At 34.0% G+C, this 22,928-nt stretch overlaps 2 protein-coding genes across 2 annotated transcripts; one reads left to right on the top strand and one right to left on the bottom strand.

The window, feature by feature from the left end:
* Positions 1-2,731: 2,731 nt before the first annotated feature.
* On the bottom strand, positions 2,732-3,550 carry LOC136025690 (general transcription factor IIE subunit 2-like). The gene has a single exon (XM_065701669.1). The coding sequence runs from the start codon at positions 3,548-3,550 to the stop codon at positions 2,732-2,734; it is 819 nt and encodes a 272-aa protein (XP_065557741.1).
* Positions 3,551-13,201: 9,651 nt separating this feature from the next.
* LOC136025689 (transcription initiation factor IIE subunit beta-like) lies at positions 13,202-14,026 on the top strand. The gene has a single exon (XM_065701668.1). The coding sequence runs from the start codon at positions 13,202-13,204 to the stop codon at positions 14,024-14,026; it is 825 nt and encodes a 274-aa protein (XP_065557740.1).
* The last annotated feature ends 8,902 nt before the right edge of the window (positions 14,027-22,928 follow it).

The following is a 22,928-nucleotide window of genomic DNA, read 5'->3' as shown; positions in this document are numbered from 1 at the left end:
TTCTGACACCCTCTCTCACCGAGTGACTACTCCAGCATGTTCATTTTGGTGTTTTAAATGGTATATTATTAACCAAATTAATGTGTTTTACAATATACTAAGCATCGTCATAACAAACATGACGACAACTAATTTCATGACGTCAGCCGACACAGAAACATGACATCACCTGATCCACAGCCAGACAGACAGACAACTTATTTTTATATAGATAGATATATATATATATCATCCAATGTAATACTTGCTGTTTCTTTAAATTCAGGCCAATCACGATTGTATGTCACACTTACAAAGAAATCTGGGGGTCTAAGCCGACGAACAATAGCGAAGGCATCTTCAAAATTCTTAGCGAAGTAGCGTGTTGATCTGACGAATGATGACGGTAGTATAACTTTTTCGCCAAAGAGTCGCCAAGTCTTTAAGAAGTCGTGTAACACCTACGTAGTTTTCACATGTAATAGTTTTCTGGTTATATTTTATCGAGTCAATACGATCGTGCTCAACACGAATATCGGTATGAACGAGGTACTATTGGAAAAGTCTTTTTTCTATTATTATTGTTATTATTATTACTGGCTTCACGGCTCCAGATAATGATTGCCTTTCACCAAAAGGTACAGAAAGGTTTTTTGCATTTCAGGTCGAAAAGCGATACGATACCTTCCTAATTCTAACCGTGTTATATGTGGACGACTTAAATAAGATGGTTGAAGTAGCATACCCCTTGAATGTACTGATGTTCCAGGTGAATGAAACATTGGGTAAATAAAGGGCTCCATAAGATTGTCTGTATTTTTTTTAAGTGACAATATTTTGCCACGTTATTCTACAACCATATTATTTGGTGAAAAATACGGTCAGTATTAAGTTTACGCACAGCGCATGTTTCATTTTATGCACAAGGGTTGAACTGTCTATAATCGACACCATTTGGCACAGTAAAAAATGAGCTTCTTGTTTGGAGGTTGTTGTCCCAAACCCAAAGAATCAGCAAGTTGATTTGCATCTTCCTCCATTTCTTGCATTTTTTCTTAACCTTTCACATAGTCGTTTGCGTCTCTTAATATTTCTTCCAAGAGATTCATTAGATTAATTTGGCCCAGTCTAATTTAGCACAGTCTGTCCACATATCCAATGAAAACGGAAATTGTAGTCAGGCAAAATCTGTTGCAAGGCAAAGGACACTTATTCAATCTAATTAGTAAATTCTCTTTCATTGATCTCTGGCTGTTTTTTTTTTTCTTCTTTTTTGATTCAGTGTCTTCTCTTCTCTTGCCCAGTTCACTTCAAAATTTAGTTTGTTTTTGTTTTTTGAGCAATGAGGACGACTTGGCGGAGGTCCTTGTCAAAATATTTGATTGATTTTTGTTTTCATATTTTGCTACTGACTGACAAAATCGTCATTTTTTTCACCTATTTGATTTTTTGTTCATTTATTATATCTTTTCCTTTCTTGGTTTCGTACGTAAGATAAAAAACAAAGAGTTTAAACAAAATATAAGATGTGAATAAGTTGTAAGAACGCTGTTTGCATATCTTTGAGCTTTATAATTGAAGCAAAATTTATTTTACCTTTTTTTGCCTTTTATTTATTTTTCAAGTTACACATTTGATGTCCATCTTGAGAAAAAAAACTCAAGTTTTTCTCGTACACAAGCCTAGTGGTGTTTTTTTTTTTTTTTTTTTTTTTTTTTTTTTTATAAATAGCACTCATTTACATATTTCTGTGTCTGAAAGTCAGGTATGTCTGGCTGAATATCTTTATTTAAAAAGTATTCTTCATAAACACAGAAGATTATTTCTAGAAATAATTTTACTTCGTGGATTTGAGAATGCACTCTGGACACTTGTCGCATTTTAGTTTCAAAGGGCTCCGGTATAAATAACTTAGATTGTTACCCTAAGTTTCTCATGCAAAATTTGGTCAAACCAAATGTAAAGCATAATTTCAAGGAATCAACTCGCTATTGAAAATGACCGACAGAAGATTTGTTGTATTCTACTTTCAAAGTTGGCCATTAAAGTCTTACGATTGAGTTGCAGCTGCAACTCAATCGTTGCAACTCGCAGCATTTAAAGATCGAATGTGTATCGGTGGATTTTTCACCATGGTTGTAGCGGTAGCTACAACCTTATAAAGGGTTAAAAATGAAGTCAGCCGATACTTGACTGTTTCAGAAAGCACTCGTATATTTTGCTGCCAAAAATGGAAACTAGGCCATTGGTCATCAACTAGATTACAAAGGTTGCTGGTATAAATGCGAAGTAAAAATAGATTATCTTACGCATGGCTGTATCAAAGATTGTTCCAAAGTTGAGCTGCTATTGCTAGTTACTATTGCCATTGCTAGCTAACTTTTATACTGTTCACTATTCTCAACTGCACTTTAGGGTGCCTTAGATTCTCACAAACGAAAATTTGTATTTATCAAACCGCATTCAAGTTTAGGAGCTACTGCCGTGTCTCATTGAAAAAATTTTTGAGCATTTCGAGCAGTCCTGTGAGTTCGGAGCTATAGTAAATTTTGGGTCAAAGTTACAGTAGGCGTATTCAAAATGTCTTGGGTTAAAATCGAAGGTTGTCTTAATTGCAAAATCTAGTTAAAAGAGTCTTGAAAACAGGGCTGTGAAGTCAGAGCTATGGTATTTTTTTTCCTGAATGGAGTCGGAACTGGAGTCGGTATATTGAACATGTCTGGAGCTGGAGCTGGTTAAAACTTATAAGTGACTAATTGAAATTCTCATCAAGATGATTATTATCTCTAGTCCTTTTCATCCCTCTTATTCTTCGTGTTTTTTTATTCCTCTTAAAAATAGTAGGCATTTGTCGCTTTTTTATATTTTCCATAATTTTCATGTTTCGTTTTTGTAAATATTTTTCAATTTTTTTGTCATCTATGTCAACAGACACTAGTCGCCATTCTTTAATAACATCCTCGTCCACTTCTAAGCTAGCATCATTACCATAATTCACTACGTCCTTATCTGCACCAGGGAGACAAATGACTTTGTCGTGAAGGTGATTTAAGATCTTTTCAGAATTTGGTAGTGATTCTTGGATATCTTTTAGTGAGATTCCCCCAAGGCCTTTTGAATGATAACGTTTCAGGAGTTTCAAAAACGACTTTTTACTTCTGATGTTATATACCGGCTTGTATATGTACTTATTCTCACTCGTTATTTCTAATTTTGGATTTTCTGGGAGAGCTATTTTTGCCAACCATGTTTTTGTACTGCTACTAATATCCAGCTGATCTGTTTCACCTAATACTTGTTTAAGACTTAGTGAGTAGTCATTTCCTTCCAGATATCTCTTTTGCATATACTTGACTATTTTTGCTAAGGCACTGAACTTGTAAGGTAACGTTTCCACAAAAAGTGGGTCTTTTGAAGTATTTAACTTTGATACAGCAAAATAGGACATTTTTTGCATTTTTGTCTCTCCTAATGGAGACATTTCTTTCTTCTCTTTTTTGTTTTTCACACTAGGAACCTTCATACTTCGCCTTTTAAAGCTTTTACTTGCTATCAGAAGACTTGGATCCATTTTGAGCTATAAATCTCGTTTTGAAACATATCAAGGAAATATCACGTCATTAAAAGTACGTCATTACATATCACGTCATTAAAGTACGACAATATCACGTCATTACAGCACGTGATATAAATCATAACTTTAAAAGTGACATAGTGGTCATTTTTGTCCTTTGGTGGCGCAGTTTGCTTGACCTTAGCTTAGTACTACGGGACCGGGAAACCAAATCTGGCTGCAGTAGCACCCTGGGGCTAACACAATGACCTTTGTCGTCAAGAAGCGTCGTTAGTCCGATTACTTAATAGGGATCATTTTCAAATAGTTTTTTTTAATGTTTAATACACAAGTTTAGGTTTTTTATATACTTCCGCTATTATTAAGAAATTATCTTCGGGCTCAAACCTTGCCTTAAACTTGAGACCCGAAGGTCACTATGATGGGCAACATAGTGAAAAACAAAACTCCTGAAACTAAAAATGAGAAGCAAGAATAAACGGCCATAAACCATACATTCATATCACAATTTCCACTTTGGAGGATTCATTTGAGCCATAGAAACACGCCATATGGCTAAAATTACCTATCTCTGTTTCATCCAGCTACTTTGTGTGAAAGGTCTCAAAGGCTTCGGAGATATCTCATTCGATATTATCCTTTTGTCACCTGCCCCGCTTTAACCCCTAGACATCCAATCTAGGTTTTGACAAATTTTGAGATATTACTTAAAATAATCAGAAGTTCCTATGAATATGCAAAGGAGATGACCTAATCCCACAATCCCTCGATGCAAGAGGTATAAATAGCAGAAATTAACTATTATTTGCCCTTCAATTCTATAACAGAGAAAGAGGACTTGCTTGATGTTTGGCCTGCGATTGGCTAGGACCTTGCTTTGGTTTAAACAATAAGGTATTTCATACTGAAAAGAGGAGTTAGATAGGCCAAGACAAAAAAGAAACAAAAAGGACCCGAAGGTCACTATGATGGGCTATTTTTAAAGGATTAAAAAGATACTTAAAAGGATTAAAAAGAAACAAAAAGGTACCGATGTAAGTAAGTTGGATAAAAAAAACTTAATCTATAATAAAATCCAGAGAACTCCTCCCCACCGTTCCCCTAATAAAAACAATGTGGCTCAAAAAAAAGAAAACTGGGAATTTCATTTTCGTGAAAATCATGGACAATGAGATCTAAAACTAAAAGATAAGTGAAAACAATGGTCACAACAAATAGTAGTATTTTTTTTTTTTTTTTTAATTGCTCTGTATTTCTTCTTAAAAAATTGGCACCCTTAGGTGTTTTGGCCTAATAAAAAGATCCAGATCGGTTACAAGGTTCGATAAGAAAAAAATAATCGTATAAATGACGCTATGAGAAAGCCCAAAAAGCGCAAACTCACAATTACTGAAGCCTAAAAACCTAGACAATCAAATGTGACAAGACCGATCCGAACAGCTGAAGCTAATAATACGGAAAATATTTTTGGAAGAAAATAAGGGTTTTAATTAATGCTGCTTTAACAACTTTTGACAATAAAGCTATTAAAAGCGTTACGAGACCAGGAAGACAAACCGAAAAACACAAATTTATAATTGTTAAGATAATTCGTTTGAATAACAAGAATTTTTTCCCACCATTTTGGCCATCAACAATGACAAGAAGACAAAGCAAAAGACGCAAATTCACAATTGCTTAAAATGAATAACCTCGACCATTAAACATTCACAATTGCCGTAAACAATAACCTGGACAATCAAACAGGATAAGACCAATCGAAAAAGTCAAAGCAGAAGACACGGAGTGAATATTTGAAGTAACAATGAACGATACTGAAATGCAGATACATATATGATTAGAAGACATGCAACAGCCTGAGCCGTCAAACTTAAAAACACTGATCAAAACAGCTAAAGCACAGGGGCCTGAAAAATGATTATGGTAAAGGAGAAAGAAAATGAGGAACAAAGAAACATGCGGTTGTAAGGCAAGTGGCAGCAAGAATCGAAAAAAAAAATCAAAGATTAAAATGAAGCACAAAGAAATATGCAGATAGCAAATATGCAACAAAGAGAATCACTACGAGTCAAACTTGAAAATGAAGCACAAAAAATATAAGTTTGGAAGACATGAAGACAACGAGTCAAAAATGAGATTGAAGCAAACACAACAAAAAGGAAGCACAACGACTAGAACACAAGCGAAAAGCTTGTCAAGAGGCTTATACAAGATAATGGGTGAATTCCAGCAGCTGAATTAGAAGGAACGGAAAAATATCTGAAGTAATGGTGAAGAAAAATGAAGCCAAACAATATCTACAGTTAGATGACATGTGCCAACAAGAATAAAAAGAAATCACAAATTAAAATTATGAACAACAAAATCTGCAGTTAGGAGAAAAACAAGAGTGAGTATCACAGCAAATCCCAGGAGAATACAAACATTGAAAATATATGGCTCTGTGAAACATTAAAAGAAAGTCGAAATTGCATTCATACCATAAGTTCTTAATTCAGTTGAAACTGCTGATTTGGCACCTCATGACTTGAAACAAAAGAATAACGCAATAATCATGCTAATTTTTGAAAACTGGCATCCTGAGATATTCTGACCTAAAGAATCGATCTAGACAGGTCACAAATTTTATAAAATTATTTTAGAGCCTTAATTCAATAGTTTTGATGTTAAGACAACGGGTCAAAACCAGAAGTGATGCAGAAAAACTTCGGTTAGAAGACAAGCGAAAGCTTGTCAAGATGCTTTTACAAAATTGTGAATTAATTTGAACAGCTGAAGCAAAAGGAATTATTATTATATATATTTACATATCTATTCGCTCTAAACGAGTAATTATATATAATGAAAAGAGAAACCCCCAATGCAAAAGCACAAACACATTTAAAAAAAAAAGGAAGATAGAAGGAGAAAAGGAAGACTGTTTTCCTACATTAGTGATTAATATAGACCAGCACTTGAAGGAGGTGTTAGCCCTACTCATCCATACAATCACATAGGTCAAATACCATAGACATACAAAATCAACCATAAAGAATAATCCATGAACAGGCAGTCATGTCGTCAATAAGTATAAGTCGTCATTTACCAAACAATAAAATCAGTAAAGACAAATAATTCAGGGGCAACAACCCAACACAAGGGCTCATCAGGAGAATACACACCTGCCTATAGGATTTTGGCTGCATAAAATGTCCTAAGAATTTCTATATGTCATAAAATTATATAAAATGTCGGAATATATAATATTTTAAAGTTTATTTACAACATGACATTATACATCAACCTTATATTTACATTTGATTAAAATTATACTGCCATTATATATAAAATTTCATAAGAACTCTAACACCAAGGTGATCAAGTTTTTTATTATTCAATTTGTATATACAACTAAATATATATGTATATATATATATATATATATATATATATATATATATATATATATATAGATATATATATATATATATATATATATATATGTATATATATATATATATATATATATATATATATATATATATATATATATATATATATATATATATATATATATATATAACCCGTATCAGACGGAGTACATATGTAACCAGGGATAAATTGACTCGTATATCCTTGGGAATAATTACTCTATATTATATAAATTACTAGAATCTCAAATAGATGAGCTTGGTAGAATAGATCATGGGTGCCCAATCCAAGGAGACCCTAGTCCATAAATAAGTATAGTTTGGACAAAAGCCCGCTGAAAACTGGAACTGAAATATTTTGCTCTTTGATCAGCTTGAAAACTTTGTCTTCAAGTTCTGGGGCCGAGAAGACGCCGATACACACAAAAAGAATTTTAAATATTAGCTCACTGAGAGAAGGGGTCCCAAAAAGGACACATTATTTTTTTTATTTATGTTTTTTTTTTGACAGCTTGAAACTTATATTCCTTAGTTCTTGAGATAATGGGTACAAAAAAAACGGAAAAACTAATGGTCTTCTTGACAATAGGGTAAAAAAAGAGCTATATCTTTTTTTATGAGCACTTTCAAAGGTTGATTTATAATGTCATGATGTACATAATCTTAAAAATTTTATATATTCTGACATTTTATATAATTTTATGACATATAGAAATTCTTAGGTCATTTTATGCAGCCGAAACCCTATAGGCAAGTGTGTATTCTCTTGATGTGCCCTTGTGTTGGGTTGTTGCCTCTGAATTTTTTGTCTTTACTGTTTTTATTGTTTGGTAAATGACGACTTATACTTACTTACGACACGACTGCCTATCCATGGATTGTTCTTTATGGTTGATTGTGTATGGCTATGCTGTTTGACCTATGTGATTGTATAGATGAGTAGGGTTAAGGCCTCATTCAAGTGCTGGTCTATATTAATTACTAATGTAGGAAAACAGTCTTCCTTTTTTCCTTCTGTCTTCCTTTTTCTTTTTTTTCTTTTTTTTAATGTGTTTGAGCTGTTGCATTGGTGATTTCTCTTTTCATTATATATAATTACTCGTTTAAAGTGAATAGATATGTAAATATGTATAATAATTGAACCTTTTGCTTTAGCTGTTCGACATTTGCATAAAAAAAATTCCGAAACTAAGGCTCTAAGCAAATTTTTCTCAAACTCGTGACCTCTCTAGATCGTTTATTCAGGATAGACAATCTCAGGATGCCAATTAAAAAAAAACAAAAACAAAACAAACAAACATGGAGCTATTTTCGAGAAAAAATACACAAATCATGAAAGACTTTAGAGCCATGTCCAATTAGAATAAAAGCCAAGACAGATTGTCTGAGTGAGAAGCAAAGGTGGCCTTACTCTTTTTTAGAATTGTATAACCAATTTAATATTATTTAAAATTGCTACGTAAGATCAAGGCTAGAATTCTCAGCTATCTGATATGAAGATAATTCTGTTATGCTTCACTGCCTACTTGCATAAATTTTAATGCTTAAACTTTTCTGTTTGCATTATTTTCTAACCCTTATCATTAAAATTTTACGTTAATGGCGCGAAACTGAAGTTTTATTTGATCTCTTTTTTTCAATGTTAAAATATTTAAATTTAACGTCAGCAATAAGCTACGTTGTATTGTAGGTTTCAGTTTGTATACCTACAGCCACGATAAATTTTTTACTCAATTGTCCCTTGCAATTGAAAATAATTCCTAACTCAAAAGGGGTTCAGTTGCCAAATCAATAAGTCGATATTATGAAAACAACAGGGAAATTGGAAAAAAATAAATACTGGTTTCATAGACTAGGACTAGTTGATGGTTGCACTACCGTTTGGTAAGATGATTGGTAAGATGAGCAAAAAGGTTGGATTACATGGATTACATAAGAACATGCTTAATTGGGTTTGACAATGAAAACCAATTGTAGCTCCATATGCGGAGTACTTCGTTCCTTTGCAAGATTAAATTTAAAAAAAAAAACAATTTTTTTTACTGAAAGTAAGGAACGACATTAAAACTTAAAAGGAACATAAATTACTTCGTATATGAAAGGGGATTTTCTCCTCAACGCCCCGCTCTTTACGCTAAAGTTTGAGTCTTCTTTTAACTCTACTTATATACGAATTAATTTCTGTTCGTTTTAAGCTTTGATGTCGCTCCTTACTTTTCGTTAAAAAACTTTTTTTTTAATTTAATTTACGAGCGTTTTTCAATCAATGCGTGTTTTGATTTTGGCTCTCCGCAGATGAATAATTAAAACGAAATTTGCATATTTATTTTTTTGGCTAAATGGCTTTCTCATAGTTTTGATCGAATGATTTAGAGAAAAAAAGGAGCGATGGAGGAGGCCTAGTTACCCTCCGATTTTTTGGTTACTTAAAAAGGCAACTAGAACTTTTAATTTTTTACGAATGTTTTTATTTGTAAAAGATATACATAACTTACAAATTAGCTTACGTAACGAACTTCTGTATTCTCATGATTTTATTACGCATATGAAGGGACTCACCCCCTCGCTCTTTGCACTAAAGCCTAAATTTTGTCCCAATTTCTTACGAATGACCCCCGAACCACAAAAGCCGTTGGATAAATAGTTGAAATTACTAAAAATATTTTAGCGTAAAGAGCGAAATATCAGGAGGAGGTGAGCCCATTATATGTGTAATAATTTCTGTTCGTTTTAAGTTTTAATACTTCTCCTTACTTTCAGTTGAAAAAACTTTTTCATATTTATTTTTCCATTTTTTTTAAATAATGCTAGAAAATCCTGCGCTGCCTTCATGAAAATTTTCTCCCCCCATTCCCCCATGACAAATTCCTCCAAGGAAGGTTTCTCCAACATATCCCCCTCTTAACAACTTCCCCAAAACTTAAAAATCCCCCTGAAAACGTCTATACACTTCCAAATAACCATCACTATTTGTAAGCACTGGTCAAAGTTTGTAAAAAAAAAAGGGCCCTCCCACGGGGACTGGGGGGAGTAAGTCGTCCCCAAAGACATAGTTATAGGGCTTTTTGACTACGCTGAATAACATGGCTGTCTCAGAATTTTGATTTGGTGACTTTAGGAAAATAATTAGCGTGGGAGGGGGCCTAGGTGCCCTCCAATTTTTTTTTGGTTACTTAAAAAGGGCACTAGAACGTTTTATTTCCGTTAGAATGAGCCCTCTCGAAAGATTCTAGGACCACTGGGTTGATACGATCACCCCTGGGAATAAAAAACAAATAAACACGCACCCGTGATCTGCCTTCTGGCAAAAAATACAAAATTCCACATTTTTGTAGATAGGAGCTTGACACTTCTACAATAGGGTTCTCTGATACGCTGAATCTCATGGCGTGTTTCCTTTAAGGTTATATGACTTTTAGGGGTTGCTTCACTTCTGTTTTCGACCCGTTGCCTTAACATCAAAACTATTAAATTAAGGCTCTAAAATAATTTTATAAAATTTGTGACCTGTCTGGATCGATTCTTCAGGCCAGAAAATCTAAGGATGCCAGTTTTCAAAGATTAGCATGATTATTGCGCTATTCTTTAGTTTCAAGTCATGAGGTGCCAAATGAGCAGTTTCAACTGAATTAAGATATTATGGTCTGAATGCAATTTCTCTTTTCTGTTTATGTTTCACAGAACCATATATTTTCAGGATTTATATTCTCCTGGGATTTGTTGTGATACTCACTCTTCTTTTTGTTCTAACTGCAGATTTTGTTGTTCATAATTTTAATTTGTGATTTGTTTTGATTCTTGTTGGTGCATGCCATCTAACTGCAGATACCGTTGGGCTTCATTTTTCTTTACCATTACTTCAGACATTCTTCCGTTCCTTCTTATTCAGCTGCTGGAATTCACCCATTATCTTGTATAAGTCTCTTGACAAGCTTTCGCTTGTTTTCTTGTCGTTGTGCTTCCATTTTGTTGTGTTTGCTTCAACTTCGTTTTTGACTCATTGTCTTCATGTCTTCCAACCTTATATTTTTTGTGCTTCATTTTGAAGATTGACTCGTAGTGATTCTTGTTGTTGCATATCTTCTATCTGCACATTTCTTTGTGCTTCATTTTCATCTTTAATCTGTTTTGATTCTTGCTGTCACTTGTCTTACAACCGCATGTTTCTTTGTTCCTCATTTTCTTTCTCCTTTACCATAATCATTTTTCAGGCCCCTTTGCTTTAGCTGTTCGAATAAGTCTTGTTAAGTTTGATGGCTCAGGCTATTTGCATGTCTTCTAATCATATATTTCTCTGCGTTTCAGTATTGTTCACTGTTACCTCAAATATTTACTCCTTGTCTTCTGCTTTGGCTTTTTCGATTGGCCTTATCCTGTTTGATTGTCCAGGTTATTGTTTTCGGCAATTGTGAATGTTAAATGGTTTAGGTTATTCTATTTTAGCAATTGTGAATTTGTGCCTTTTTTTCGTCTCTTGTCACGTTTGATGGTCTAAATGGTTGGGAAAAAATTCTTCTTATTCAAACGAATTATCTCAACAATTATAAATTTGTGTTTTTGGGTTGTCTTCTAGGTCTCGTAACGCTTTAATACCTTTGATGTCATTATTTGTAAAAGCAGCATCAATTAAAAACTTTATTTTCGTTCATAAATATTTCCAGTCGTCAGCTTCAGCCGTTCGGATTGATCTTGTCACGTTTGATGGTCTAGGTCTTTCGGTTTCAGTAATTGTGAGTTTGCGCTTTTAAAGCTTTCTCATAGCGTCATTTATATGATTTTTTTTCTTATCGAGCCTTGTGACCTATCTAGATCGTTTTAGTAAGCCAAAACATCTCAGGGTGCCAATTTTTTAAGAAGAAATACAGAGCAATTTTTGAAAAAAAAATACTACGATTCGTTGTGACCATTGTTGTCACTTATCTTTTAGTTGTAAATCTCATTATCCATCATTTTCACGAAAATGACATTCCCAATTTTCTTTTTTCGAGCCACATTGTTTTTATTAGGGGGACGGTGGGGAGGAGTTCTCTGAATTTTCTTATAGATTAGGTTTCTTTTATCTAACTTACTTACATCTGTAGGTTTTTGTTTCTTTTTTGTCTTGGCCTATCTAACCCCTCTTTTCAGTATGAAATGCCTTATTGTTTAAACTAAAGCAAGGTCTTAGCCAATCACAGGCCCAACATCAAGCAAGCCTCCTTTTTCCGTTATAAAATTGAAGGGGAAATAATCGCTAATTTCTGCTAGTTTCCGCATCCAGGGATGTAGAATCAAGTCATCCCTCTGTGCATATTTATAGGACCTTCTGACTATTCTGAGCAAAATCTATATCACAAAACTTAGATTGGATGCATAGGGGTTAAAGGGGGCCAGGTGACAAAAGGATAATATCAAATCTGATATCTCCAAAGCCTTTGAGACCCTTCTAACAAAGTGGCTGGATGCAAAAAAAAAAACAGTTAATTTTAGCCATATGGCTTTTTTCCTATGCACAAATGAATCTTCAAAAATGGAAATTCTTAAATGAACGTATGGCTTATGGCCGTTTATTCTTGCTTCTCATTTTTAGTTTTAGTAGTTTTGTTTTGCACTATCTTGCCATCAGAGTGAACTTCGGGTCTCAAGTTTAAGGTAAGGTTTGAGCCCGAAGATAATTTCTTAATAATAGCAAGAGTACATACAAAACCTAAATTTGTCTATTACACATTTGAGAAAACTATTTAAAGTTGATTCCTATTGAGTAATCAGATTAACGACGCTTCTTAACCACTAAGGTCATTGTGTGCTACAGTATGCCCCCAGTGTGCTACTGCAGCCAGACTTGGTTTCTCGATCCCGTATTACAAAACCAAGGTCAAACACACAGCGCCACCACAGGACAAAAATGACCCCTGCGTCACTTTTAAAGTCAGGTTTTAAATGACGTAGTGTATAGTTGCGAGTTAGTTTATGGCCGAGGAGTTTTGAGACCCCTCTACTGACCTGAAGCTGCATTACTACGTCATACCCTTTGATAATTTTCTGCAAAAATACCTAAAAATTAACGTAATATTTCTTTCAAATAAGTTATAACTAGAGATTTAATAAATACCAAAATGATTTTGTCTGTACCAAATTTTAAACTATGAATTTATAAAAAGTGAGACCCATTAATAACAAAACATTTTATATATGAAGTAAGAAATGTTTACGTTTGATATTTCCTTGATATGTTTCAAAACGAGATTCAGAGCTCAAAATGGATCCAAGTCTTCTAAAAGCAAGCAAAAGCTTTAAAAGGCGAAGTATGAAGGTTCCTAGTGTGAAAGACAAAAAAAAGAAGAAGAAAGAAATGTCTCCATTAGAAAAGACAAAAATGCAAAAAATGTCCTATTTTGCTGCATCAAAATTAAATACTTCAAAAAACCCACTTTTTGTGGAAACGTCACCTCACAAGTTCAGTGCCTTAGCCAAAATAGTCAAGCATATGCAAACTAGATATCTTGAAGGAAATGACGACTCACTGAGTCTTAAACAAGTATTAGGTGAGACAGATCAGCTGGATATTTGTAGCAGTACAAAAACATGGTTGGCAAAAATAGCTCTCCCAGATAATCCAAAATTAGAAATAACGAGTGAGAATAGGTACATATACAAGCCTGTATATAACATCAGAGATAAGAAATCGTTTTTGAAACTCTTGAAATGTTATCATTCAAAAGGCCTTGGGGGAATCTCACTAAAAGATATCAAAGAATCACTACCAAATTCTGAAAAGATCTTAAATCACCTTCACGACAAAGTCATTTTTCTCCCTGGTGCAGATAAGGATGTAGTGCTATTCTACAATGATGGTAATGATGCTAGCTTCGAAGTGGACGAGGATGTTGTTAAAGAATGGCGACTAGTGTCTGTTGGCATAGATGACAAAAAAATTGAAGATTATTTACAAAAACGAGGCATGAAAATTATGGAAAATATAAAAAAGCGACAAATGGCCACTATTTTTAAGTGGAATCAAAGGAGAAAAAGAGGGATGAAAAAGACTCGAGATAATAATCATCTTGATGAAAATTTCAATTAGTCACAATTTTAACCAGCTCCAACTCCAAACATGTTCAATATGCCGACTCCAGCTCCGACTCCATTCAGAAAAAAATGCTATAGCTCCAACTCCACAGCCCTGTTTTCAAGATTCTTTTAACTAGATTTTGTAATTAAGACAACCTTCGATTTCAACCCAAGACATTTTGAATACGCCTACTGTAACTTTGACTAGATTATGGAAAAATTTACTATAGCTCCGAACTCACAGGACTGCTCGAAAGATTAAATAGAAATGCTCGAAATGCTCAATTTTTTTTTCAATGAGACACAGCACTAGCTCCCAAACTGGAATGCGGTTTGATAAATACAAATTTTCGTTTGTGAGAATCTAAGGCACCCTAAGGTGCAGTTAAGAATAGTGAACAGTATCAAAGTTAGCTAGCAATGGCAGTAGTAACTAGCAATAGCAGCGCAACTTTGGAACAATCTTTGATACAGCCATGCGTAAGATAATCTATTTTTACTTCGCATTTATACCAGCAACCTTTGTAATCTAGTTGATGACCAATGGCCTAGTTTCCATTTTTGGCAGCAAAATATACGAGTGCTTTCTGAAACAGTCAAGTATCGGCTGACTTCATTTTTAACCCTTTATAAGGTTGTAGCTACCGCTACAATCATGGCGAAAAATCCACCGATACATGTTCGATCTTTAAACGAATAGATTCTCTTCGAATAAATATTAATTTAGCAATCCATAATTTGCCTATTTTTGACACTTTTTTGAAGTTTGATCTTTAAGTCAGAGTTCTATAATTTTTGGTCAATATTTGCAGTCTGATAAAGACTTGATATTTTGGTGGCACACCCAATTCTTATCTTAAAAGTACCATGATACCCCTTAAGGATAAGGGGTTCAGTTCAGAAATTGTAAAAAAAAACCGCAAAACTCCCTTAACTTTGTCTGTTTGAGAACAAGACAAGGAAACACGCTAAGTTACTTCTGATAATCTACTATTTTTGTGTGAGGAAATGCTTTTATATATTTTTCAAGATATATGCTTTTATATTACTACGGAATATCATTTGTTACGCATACTTTGTTTGAAATAATTAAAGATCTACTAGCCCTGAGTGACACAACAGCCCAAACTAACTCCTAGATTTGGTTTTAAAATATTATTCAAATGTGTGACCTTTTTTCATCTATATCTAATGAATTATAGTACAACTTGTGTGAAATTCTTATGAATAACTAGCTGTTGGGGTGGCGCTTCGCGCCCCCCAAGCCCCCCCGCGCGCGTAAGTTGTTACGCGCCATTGTAGTTGTGTCCCTGTGTCCCACCTGTGAATAGAGATAGATATATATATCTATATATATAAAAATAAGTTGTCTGTCCGTTCCGCCAGATTATATCTTCTATATATATAAAAGAAAACAAACTAGAATGTAAAAACTGGAAATTGCATAAATATTTCGAAATATTTTGACAATAGATTAAAGTAATTCGAAAAAAGAAAAATGGTAAAAAACTAAAAAGAAAAAACTAAAAAAAAATTAAAAATTAAAAAAATTAAAAAAAGAAAAAACCTAAAAAGAAAAAACGTAAAAAAATTAAAAAGATTAAAAACTAAAAAAAAAACTAAAAAAGCTAAAAAACTGAAAAAAAGAAAAAACTAAAAAAAACTCGGAATTGCACAAATATTTCAATATATTTTGACAATAGATTAAAGTAATTCGAAAACCTTAAAAAAGATACCCGAAATTTGAGGTTTAATATAAATTGTTGGAGCTTTAGCATACTTGGCACGTAAAGATTTTTCCAAGTGTCAATGTTAGAATGAACATTGACAAATTGAAGAAAACAAATCAATAAAAAGAAGAAACTAAAAAAAAAGAAAAAAGAAAAAAAAACTAAAGAGGAAACTGTATCTATATATATAAAAATCTATATATATAAAAATAAGTTGTCTGTCTCTTATGTCTGTTACACTATGTCTGTTACGCCAGATTATATCTTATCTATATATAAAAATAAGTTGTATGTATTTTTGTATTGAGGGTTTGCATATGACGTCTGAAAAATAAAGAAAAAAAGAAAACTGAAAAAAGAAAAATAGTAGAAAACTAAAAAAAAACTAAAAAGAAAAAACTAAAAAAAAACTAAAAAAAAAAAAAATTAACAAAAGAAAAAACTTAAAAAGAAAAAATGTAAAAAAAAATAAAAAAATAAAAAGGTAAAAAACTAAAAAGAAAAAAAACTAAAAGAAGCTAAACAACTAAAAAAAGAAAAAACTAAAAAAAACTGGGAATTGCACAAATATTTCAATATATTTTGACAAAAGATTAAGGTAATTTGAAAACCTTAAAACAGATACCCAAAATTTTGAGGTTTATTATAAATTGTTGGAGCTTTGGCTTGCTTGGCACGTAAAGATTTTTTTAAGTGTCAATGTTAGAATGAACATTGACAAATTGAAGAAAACAAATCAATAAAAAGAAGAAACTTAAAAAAGAAAAACTAAAAAAGAAAAAAATAAGAAAAGAAAAAACTAAAAAAGAAAAAAAAACGAAATGAAACTGTATCTATATATCTATATAAATGACGACCGGGACACTCAAAGAGAAATTACAGACTGGGATACCGGGACACAAATGGCGCCCGGGACACAGGGAATATAAATGACGACCTGGACACAGGGACACAACTACAACGGGGACGCTGGGGGCACAGGGGGATACATATATGACGACGGGGACACAGGGAATGTTCGATTAGCAATCACCATCAACAAAGCTCAAGGGCAATCGTTAGAAAAATGCGGTATAGATATGAATACGGATTGTTTTCCCATGGACAATTATTATGTTGCATGTTCAAGAGTTGGTAAACCTGACAATCAATTTATATGGACAAACAATAGGACAGCAAAGAATGTTGTATATTCGCAAGTTTTACGTAGTTAAATATATATATCTATATATATATATAAAAATAAGTTGTCTGTGTGTGTGTGTGTGTCTGTCGAGTGACGTCATGTTTGTGTGTCGACTGACGTCATGTTTTCGACTGACGAAATTACAGACCGGGACATCGGGACACAAATGACGACTGGGACACCGGCACATAGGGAATATAAATGACGACCGGGACACTCAAAGAGAAAGCGACCGGGACACAAGGAATGTTCGATTAGCAATCATCATCAACAAAGCACCGGGACACAAATGACGACCGGGACACAGGGAGTATAAATGACGACCAGGACATAAGTAAAAAAAAACTAAAAAAACTAAAAAAAAAGGTAAAAACTACAAAAAAAACTAAAAAGAAAAAAAAACTAAAAAAGAAAAAAAATAAAAAAAGGAAAAAAATGAAAAATAAAGGAGAAAAACCAAACTAAAAAAATAAATATAAAAAAAAACTAAAAAGAAAAAAGAAAACAAACTAAAAAAACTAAAAAAAAGTAAAAACCAAAAAATGGGACACCGGGACACAGGGAAAGAACAACAACGGGGACGCCGGGGGGCACAGGGGGATATATAAATGACGACGGGGACACAGGGAATGTTTGATTAGCAATCACCATCAACAAAGCTCAAGGGCAATCATTAGAATAATGAGGTATAGATCTGAATAAAGATTATTTTTCCCATAGACAATTATATGTTTCATGTTCAAGAGTCGGTAAACCTGACAATCTATTTATATACACAGACAATGGGACAGCCAAGAATGTTGTATATTCGCAAGTTTTACGTAGTTAAAAATATATATATATATATATATATATATATATATATATATATATATATATATATATATATATATATATATATATATATATATATATATATATATATATATATATATATATATATATATATATATATATATATATATATATATATATATATCTATATTCACAGGTGGGACACAGGGACACAACTACAATGGCGCGTAACTAATTTGGCGCGTAACAACTTACGCGCGCGGGGGGCTTGGGGGGGCGCTAAGCGCCCCCACCAACTAGGTGTTGGGGTAGCGCGAAGCGCCACCCCAACAGCTAGTCTATCTATATAAAAATAAGTTGTCTGTCTGTTATGTCTGTTACACTACGTCTGTTACGCCAGATTATATCTTCTATCTATATAAAAATAAGTTGTATGTATTTTTTGTGTTGAGGGTTTGCATATGACGTCTGAAAAATAAACGAAGAAAAAGAAAACTGAAACTAAAAATGTAAAAACTGGGAATTGCATAAATATTTCAATAATTCAACATTATATTTCAAGCCGAGGAAGCTCCTCAAATAGTGAATTCGAAGAGGAATTTTAGTATAAATCCTACAATGGCAGAAGAAACAGCCGAGGAATCTGCTCAAAGGGTTAATACCAAAAGGCTTGCGACTAAAGAACGCAAAACCGCGCAGTTAGATGAAAATCCACCTGGACAGCGAGAGTCAAAACGTATCAAAACTGAAAATGATAGCGATGATGATTGGGTTTGGGATTTTGACTTGGATAAGGTCATCAATTCCTACCAGATTTTAGTTAAAAAACAAAGTTTCGGCGATATGTATTGTATAGTGACGCTGAAAAATAAAGAAGAAAAAGAACTGAAAAAAGAAAAAAGGTAAAAACTAAACAAAAAGTAAAAAAAAACTAGAAAGAAAAAACTAAAAAAAAATAAATAAAAAAAAGAAAAAACCTAAAAAGAAAAAACGTAAAAAAAATAAAAAGGTAAAAAACTAGAAAGAAAAAAACGAAAAAAGCTAAAAAACTAAAAAAAGAAAAAACTAAAAAAAAACTGAGAATTGCACAAATATTTCAATATATTTTGACGATAGATTAAAGTAATTCGAAAACCTTAAAACAGATACCCAGAATTATAAGGTTTATTATAAATTGTTGGAGCTTTAGCATGCTTGGCACGTAAAGATTTTTCCAAGTGTCAATGTTAGAATGAACATTGACAAATTGAAGAAAATATATCAATAAAAAGAAACTATAAAAAAGAAAAACTAAAAAAGAAAAGAAAAAACTAAAAAAGAAAAAAAAACTAAAAAAGAAACTATCTATATATCTATCTATATATATAAAAATAAGTTGTCTCTGTGTGTGTGTGTGTCGAGTGACGTCATGTTTGTGTGTCGACTGACGTCATGTTTGTCGACTGACGAAATTACAGACCGGGACATCGGGACACAAATTACGACCGGGACATCTATCTATATATCTATCTATCTATCTTCTATATATATAAAAATAAGTTGTCTGTCCGTTACGCCAGATTATATCTTATCTATATATAAAAATGAAACTAAACTGAAAAGCAAACTGAAACTAAAAATGTAGAAACTCGGAATTGCATAAATATTTCTATATATTTTGACAATAGATTAAAGTAATTCGAAAACCTTATAACAGATATATATAATTTTGAGGTTTATTATAAACTGTTGAGTGAAAAAAAAAAATTTCTAACAGTCAATGTTAGAATGAACACTGACAAATTGAAAAACATTGAAAAAGATAGAATGTTACCAAAAAGCAAAACCAGGCTTGCGGTTCAAAGAGAAATGGCCAGATTAAGAATGTGCAATTTACGTCAACGAAGGCGTGTCGAGGAACTACCAGAGCAACGCAAAACCAGACTTGCTTCTGAAAGAGAAAGTAAAAAAAGAAGGCGTGCCGAGGAATCACAAGAACAGCAAGAAAACAGGCTTGCGGCAGATAGAGAAAGTAAGAAAAGAAGGCGTGTCGAGGAATCACAAGAGCAACCTGAAAATTATCGCCTGGCATTCAGGTACAGCCCAGTCGATGATTATAGTAGATGTGTTCAAATCGGGACAATGTCTAAAATTTGTCCCTATTGCAAGGCCTTGAAATTCAATGGTGAAACATTGGGAATGTGTTGCACCTTAGGAAAAGTTAAACTTCCGTTATTGGCTGCACCACCAGAGCCATTGAAAACTTTGCTTACTGGAACTACGTCAGAATCTAAGCGTTTTTTATCACAGATCAGAAAATATAACTCATGTTTCCAAATGACGTGGTTTGGTGCCCAAATCGAAAATCCAGATCAATTTATGCCTAATTTCAAAGTAAAAGGGCAAATTTATCATAAAGTAGGGTCCCTTCTACCATTCTCAGGCGAGAATCATAAATTTTTACAATTGTACTTCATCAGTGATAGAAATTCTGAATTGAATGCACGTTGCGAAATTTCTCCCAACGTTGAAAGGACAATCGCTTCCCAATTGCAACATCCTTTCCACGAAAATAATATTTTAGTGCGTCTGTTCAAAACAGCCATCGATTTGATGCCTACTGATACGCATAAAATTGTTATTTCCGCTGACAAAACGCCTCCTGGCCAACATGTGCGTATATACAATGCTCCAACTATCGACGAAGTGGCAATCGTTATGGTCGGTGATCAGTTTTTACCTCGAGATATTATTCTTCATAAGCGAAACGCTCAGTTGGTAAGAATTGCTGAAACTCATCGATGCTACGATGCCCTACAATATCCTATCATTTTTTGGGATGGAGCCGACGGCTATCACTTTAATATTAAATTGATGAATCCAGCCACTAACAAAGAAATGAATAAGAAATGCAGTGGAATGCATTATTATTCCTATAGACTAATGATTCGACAGGAAGAAGACAATTATATTTTAAAATGCCGTCAATCGTTTCACCAATATGTCGTTGATATGTATGCAAAAATTGAATCAGAACGTTTGCTATATATCCGCCTGAATCAGACCAAGCTCCGCTCTGAACAATACATTCATTTGCGAGATCCAGTTTTAAACGACGGTAATACCACAAACGTTGGAAGATTAACGATTTTACCTTCGTCATATGCTGGCAGTCCCCGTCATATGCATGAATATGCTCAAGATGCTATTGCGTATGTTCGTCTCTATGGTCGTCCAGATTTATTTATTACATTTACATGTAATCAATCTTGGGACGAGATACAGCAGCTTTTACTTCAAGGACAATCGGCGGTACTAATCTGGCTAATAAAATTACGTCTAACGAAACTGATGATGTGATTTCCGCTAAAATACCTGATGAAAATGTCGATAAGGGGCTATATGATATTGTTGTAAAAAATATGATACATGGACCTTGCGGTGCATTGAACGAAAATTCACTATGCATGGCCAAAGGAAGGTAAAGCAAAAAAAAACAAAGCAAACTTTCGCATGCAAACCGATTAGGGTTCGCGTAGCGCAGGTGCCGATCTCCTGATTCTCTGCCCTCGGCCGGGGTGCAATGCGTGGTTGGGGGCAAGCCATCCGACGCTTTCCCGTGCTTTTCCCTAGATTTCTCTAGGTACCCATTTGAATCTGGGTGGACTTTTGGCTTGTCTTACGGGGAAACGCCACTAACCCTCGTCCTAAACCAAACGGTCGGCACCACCGAGATTCGAACCAGCGACCCTTCGCTCGAGAGTTCGGCGCGTTAACCACTCGGCCACGGACGGACAGAAAGCACCAAAGGAAGGTGCACAAAGCAATATCCTCGACTTTTAGTATCCAACACAATTACTGGCAATGATGGTTACCCACAATATAGAAGAAGATCTACTAAAGATGGCGGTAAAACGGCAATAATAAAGAAGCGTAACGGTACCACCATCGAAGTAGATAACCAGTGGGTTGTTCCATATTCCCCATTATTATCAAAAACATTTAATGCACACATAAACGTTGAATACTGTAACTCCGTAAAGGCAATCAAATACATATGTAAATACGTCAGCAAAGGCAGTTACATGGCAGTTTTTGGCTTGCAGTCCGAAATCAAAGATATCGACGAAATCGTACAATATCAGGCTGGAAGATACATAAGCAGTAATGAAGCTGTTTGGCGAATTCTTTCATTTCCGATACATGAACGTAATCCAGCTGTTGTTCACTTAGCGGTACATTTACAGAATGGTCAACATGTTTATTTCTCGGAAATCAACGTGCAACAAAGAGCCCTGAATCCACCGGATACAAAGCTAACTGCTTTCTTTTCGCTATGCAAAAATGATTCTTTTGCAAAGAACTGCTGTATACTGAAGTGCCTTCGTATTACACGTGGAATACTAAAAATAAAGTATTTGAACGTCGAAAAAACGGTAAGTCAGTCGACGGCCAACCTACCATCTTCAAAGATACCACGATAGGAAGACTCTACACCGTTCACCCCAATCAACATGAATGCTTTTGGTGAATGTACCCGGTCCGACGTCCTTTGAGTATTTGAGAACTGTAAACGGTACTATACATGACACTTACCGTAGTGCATGCCAAGCTCTGAATTTATTGGAGAATGACCAACACTGGGATAACTGCATCAATGACGCGTGCGAAACGTCAACTCCAAGTCAAATTCGTGCATTGTTTGGCATCATACTAACAACTTGCTCTCCTTCAGCTCCTACAGAGTTATGGGAAAAATATAAATCAAAAATGTCCGAAGATATACTCCATCGAAAACGGTTAGAGACGTCAGATATGACTTTTGATTTTACATCAGAAATTTATAACTACACTTTAGTTATTATAGAAGATTTGTGCGTATGTATGGCAAACAAACCTCTTCAGGATTTGGGAATGCCTTCACCTAATCGTACCGCTGCTGTTTCGACATGTGTAGAATTGGATCGTGAACAAAGTTACAGTACGAGTGATCTATTTTCGTATCTACAAAATAACATTTCCAAGTTAACGCCAGAACAAAAAGACATTTATGATACGATAATGCATTGTGTCGATAACAACGTTGGAGAAAATTTTCTTTTTGGATGCGCCAGGAGGTACTGGTAAAACGTTTGTGATAAAACTGAGTCTGGCATCAATTCGATCAAAAAATGATATAGCGTTGGCAATTGCGTCGTCCGGAATAGCCGCAACGTTGCTGCCTG

Source organism: Artemia franciscana, chromosome 4, assembly GCF_032884065.1.
Source record: "Artemia franciscana chromosome 4, ASM3288406v1, whole genome shotgun sequence".
Classification (NCBI taxonomy): domain Eukaryota; kingdom Metazoa; phylum Arthropoda; class Branchiopoda; order Anostraca; family Artemiidae; genus Artemia; species Artemia franciscana.
The sequence above is the reverse complement of the archived record's forward strand: the minus strand, read 5'-3'. Positions and strand labels throughout refer to the sequence as shown.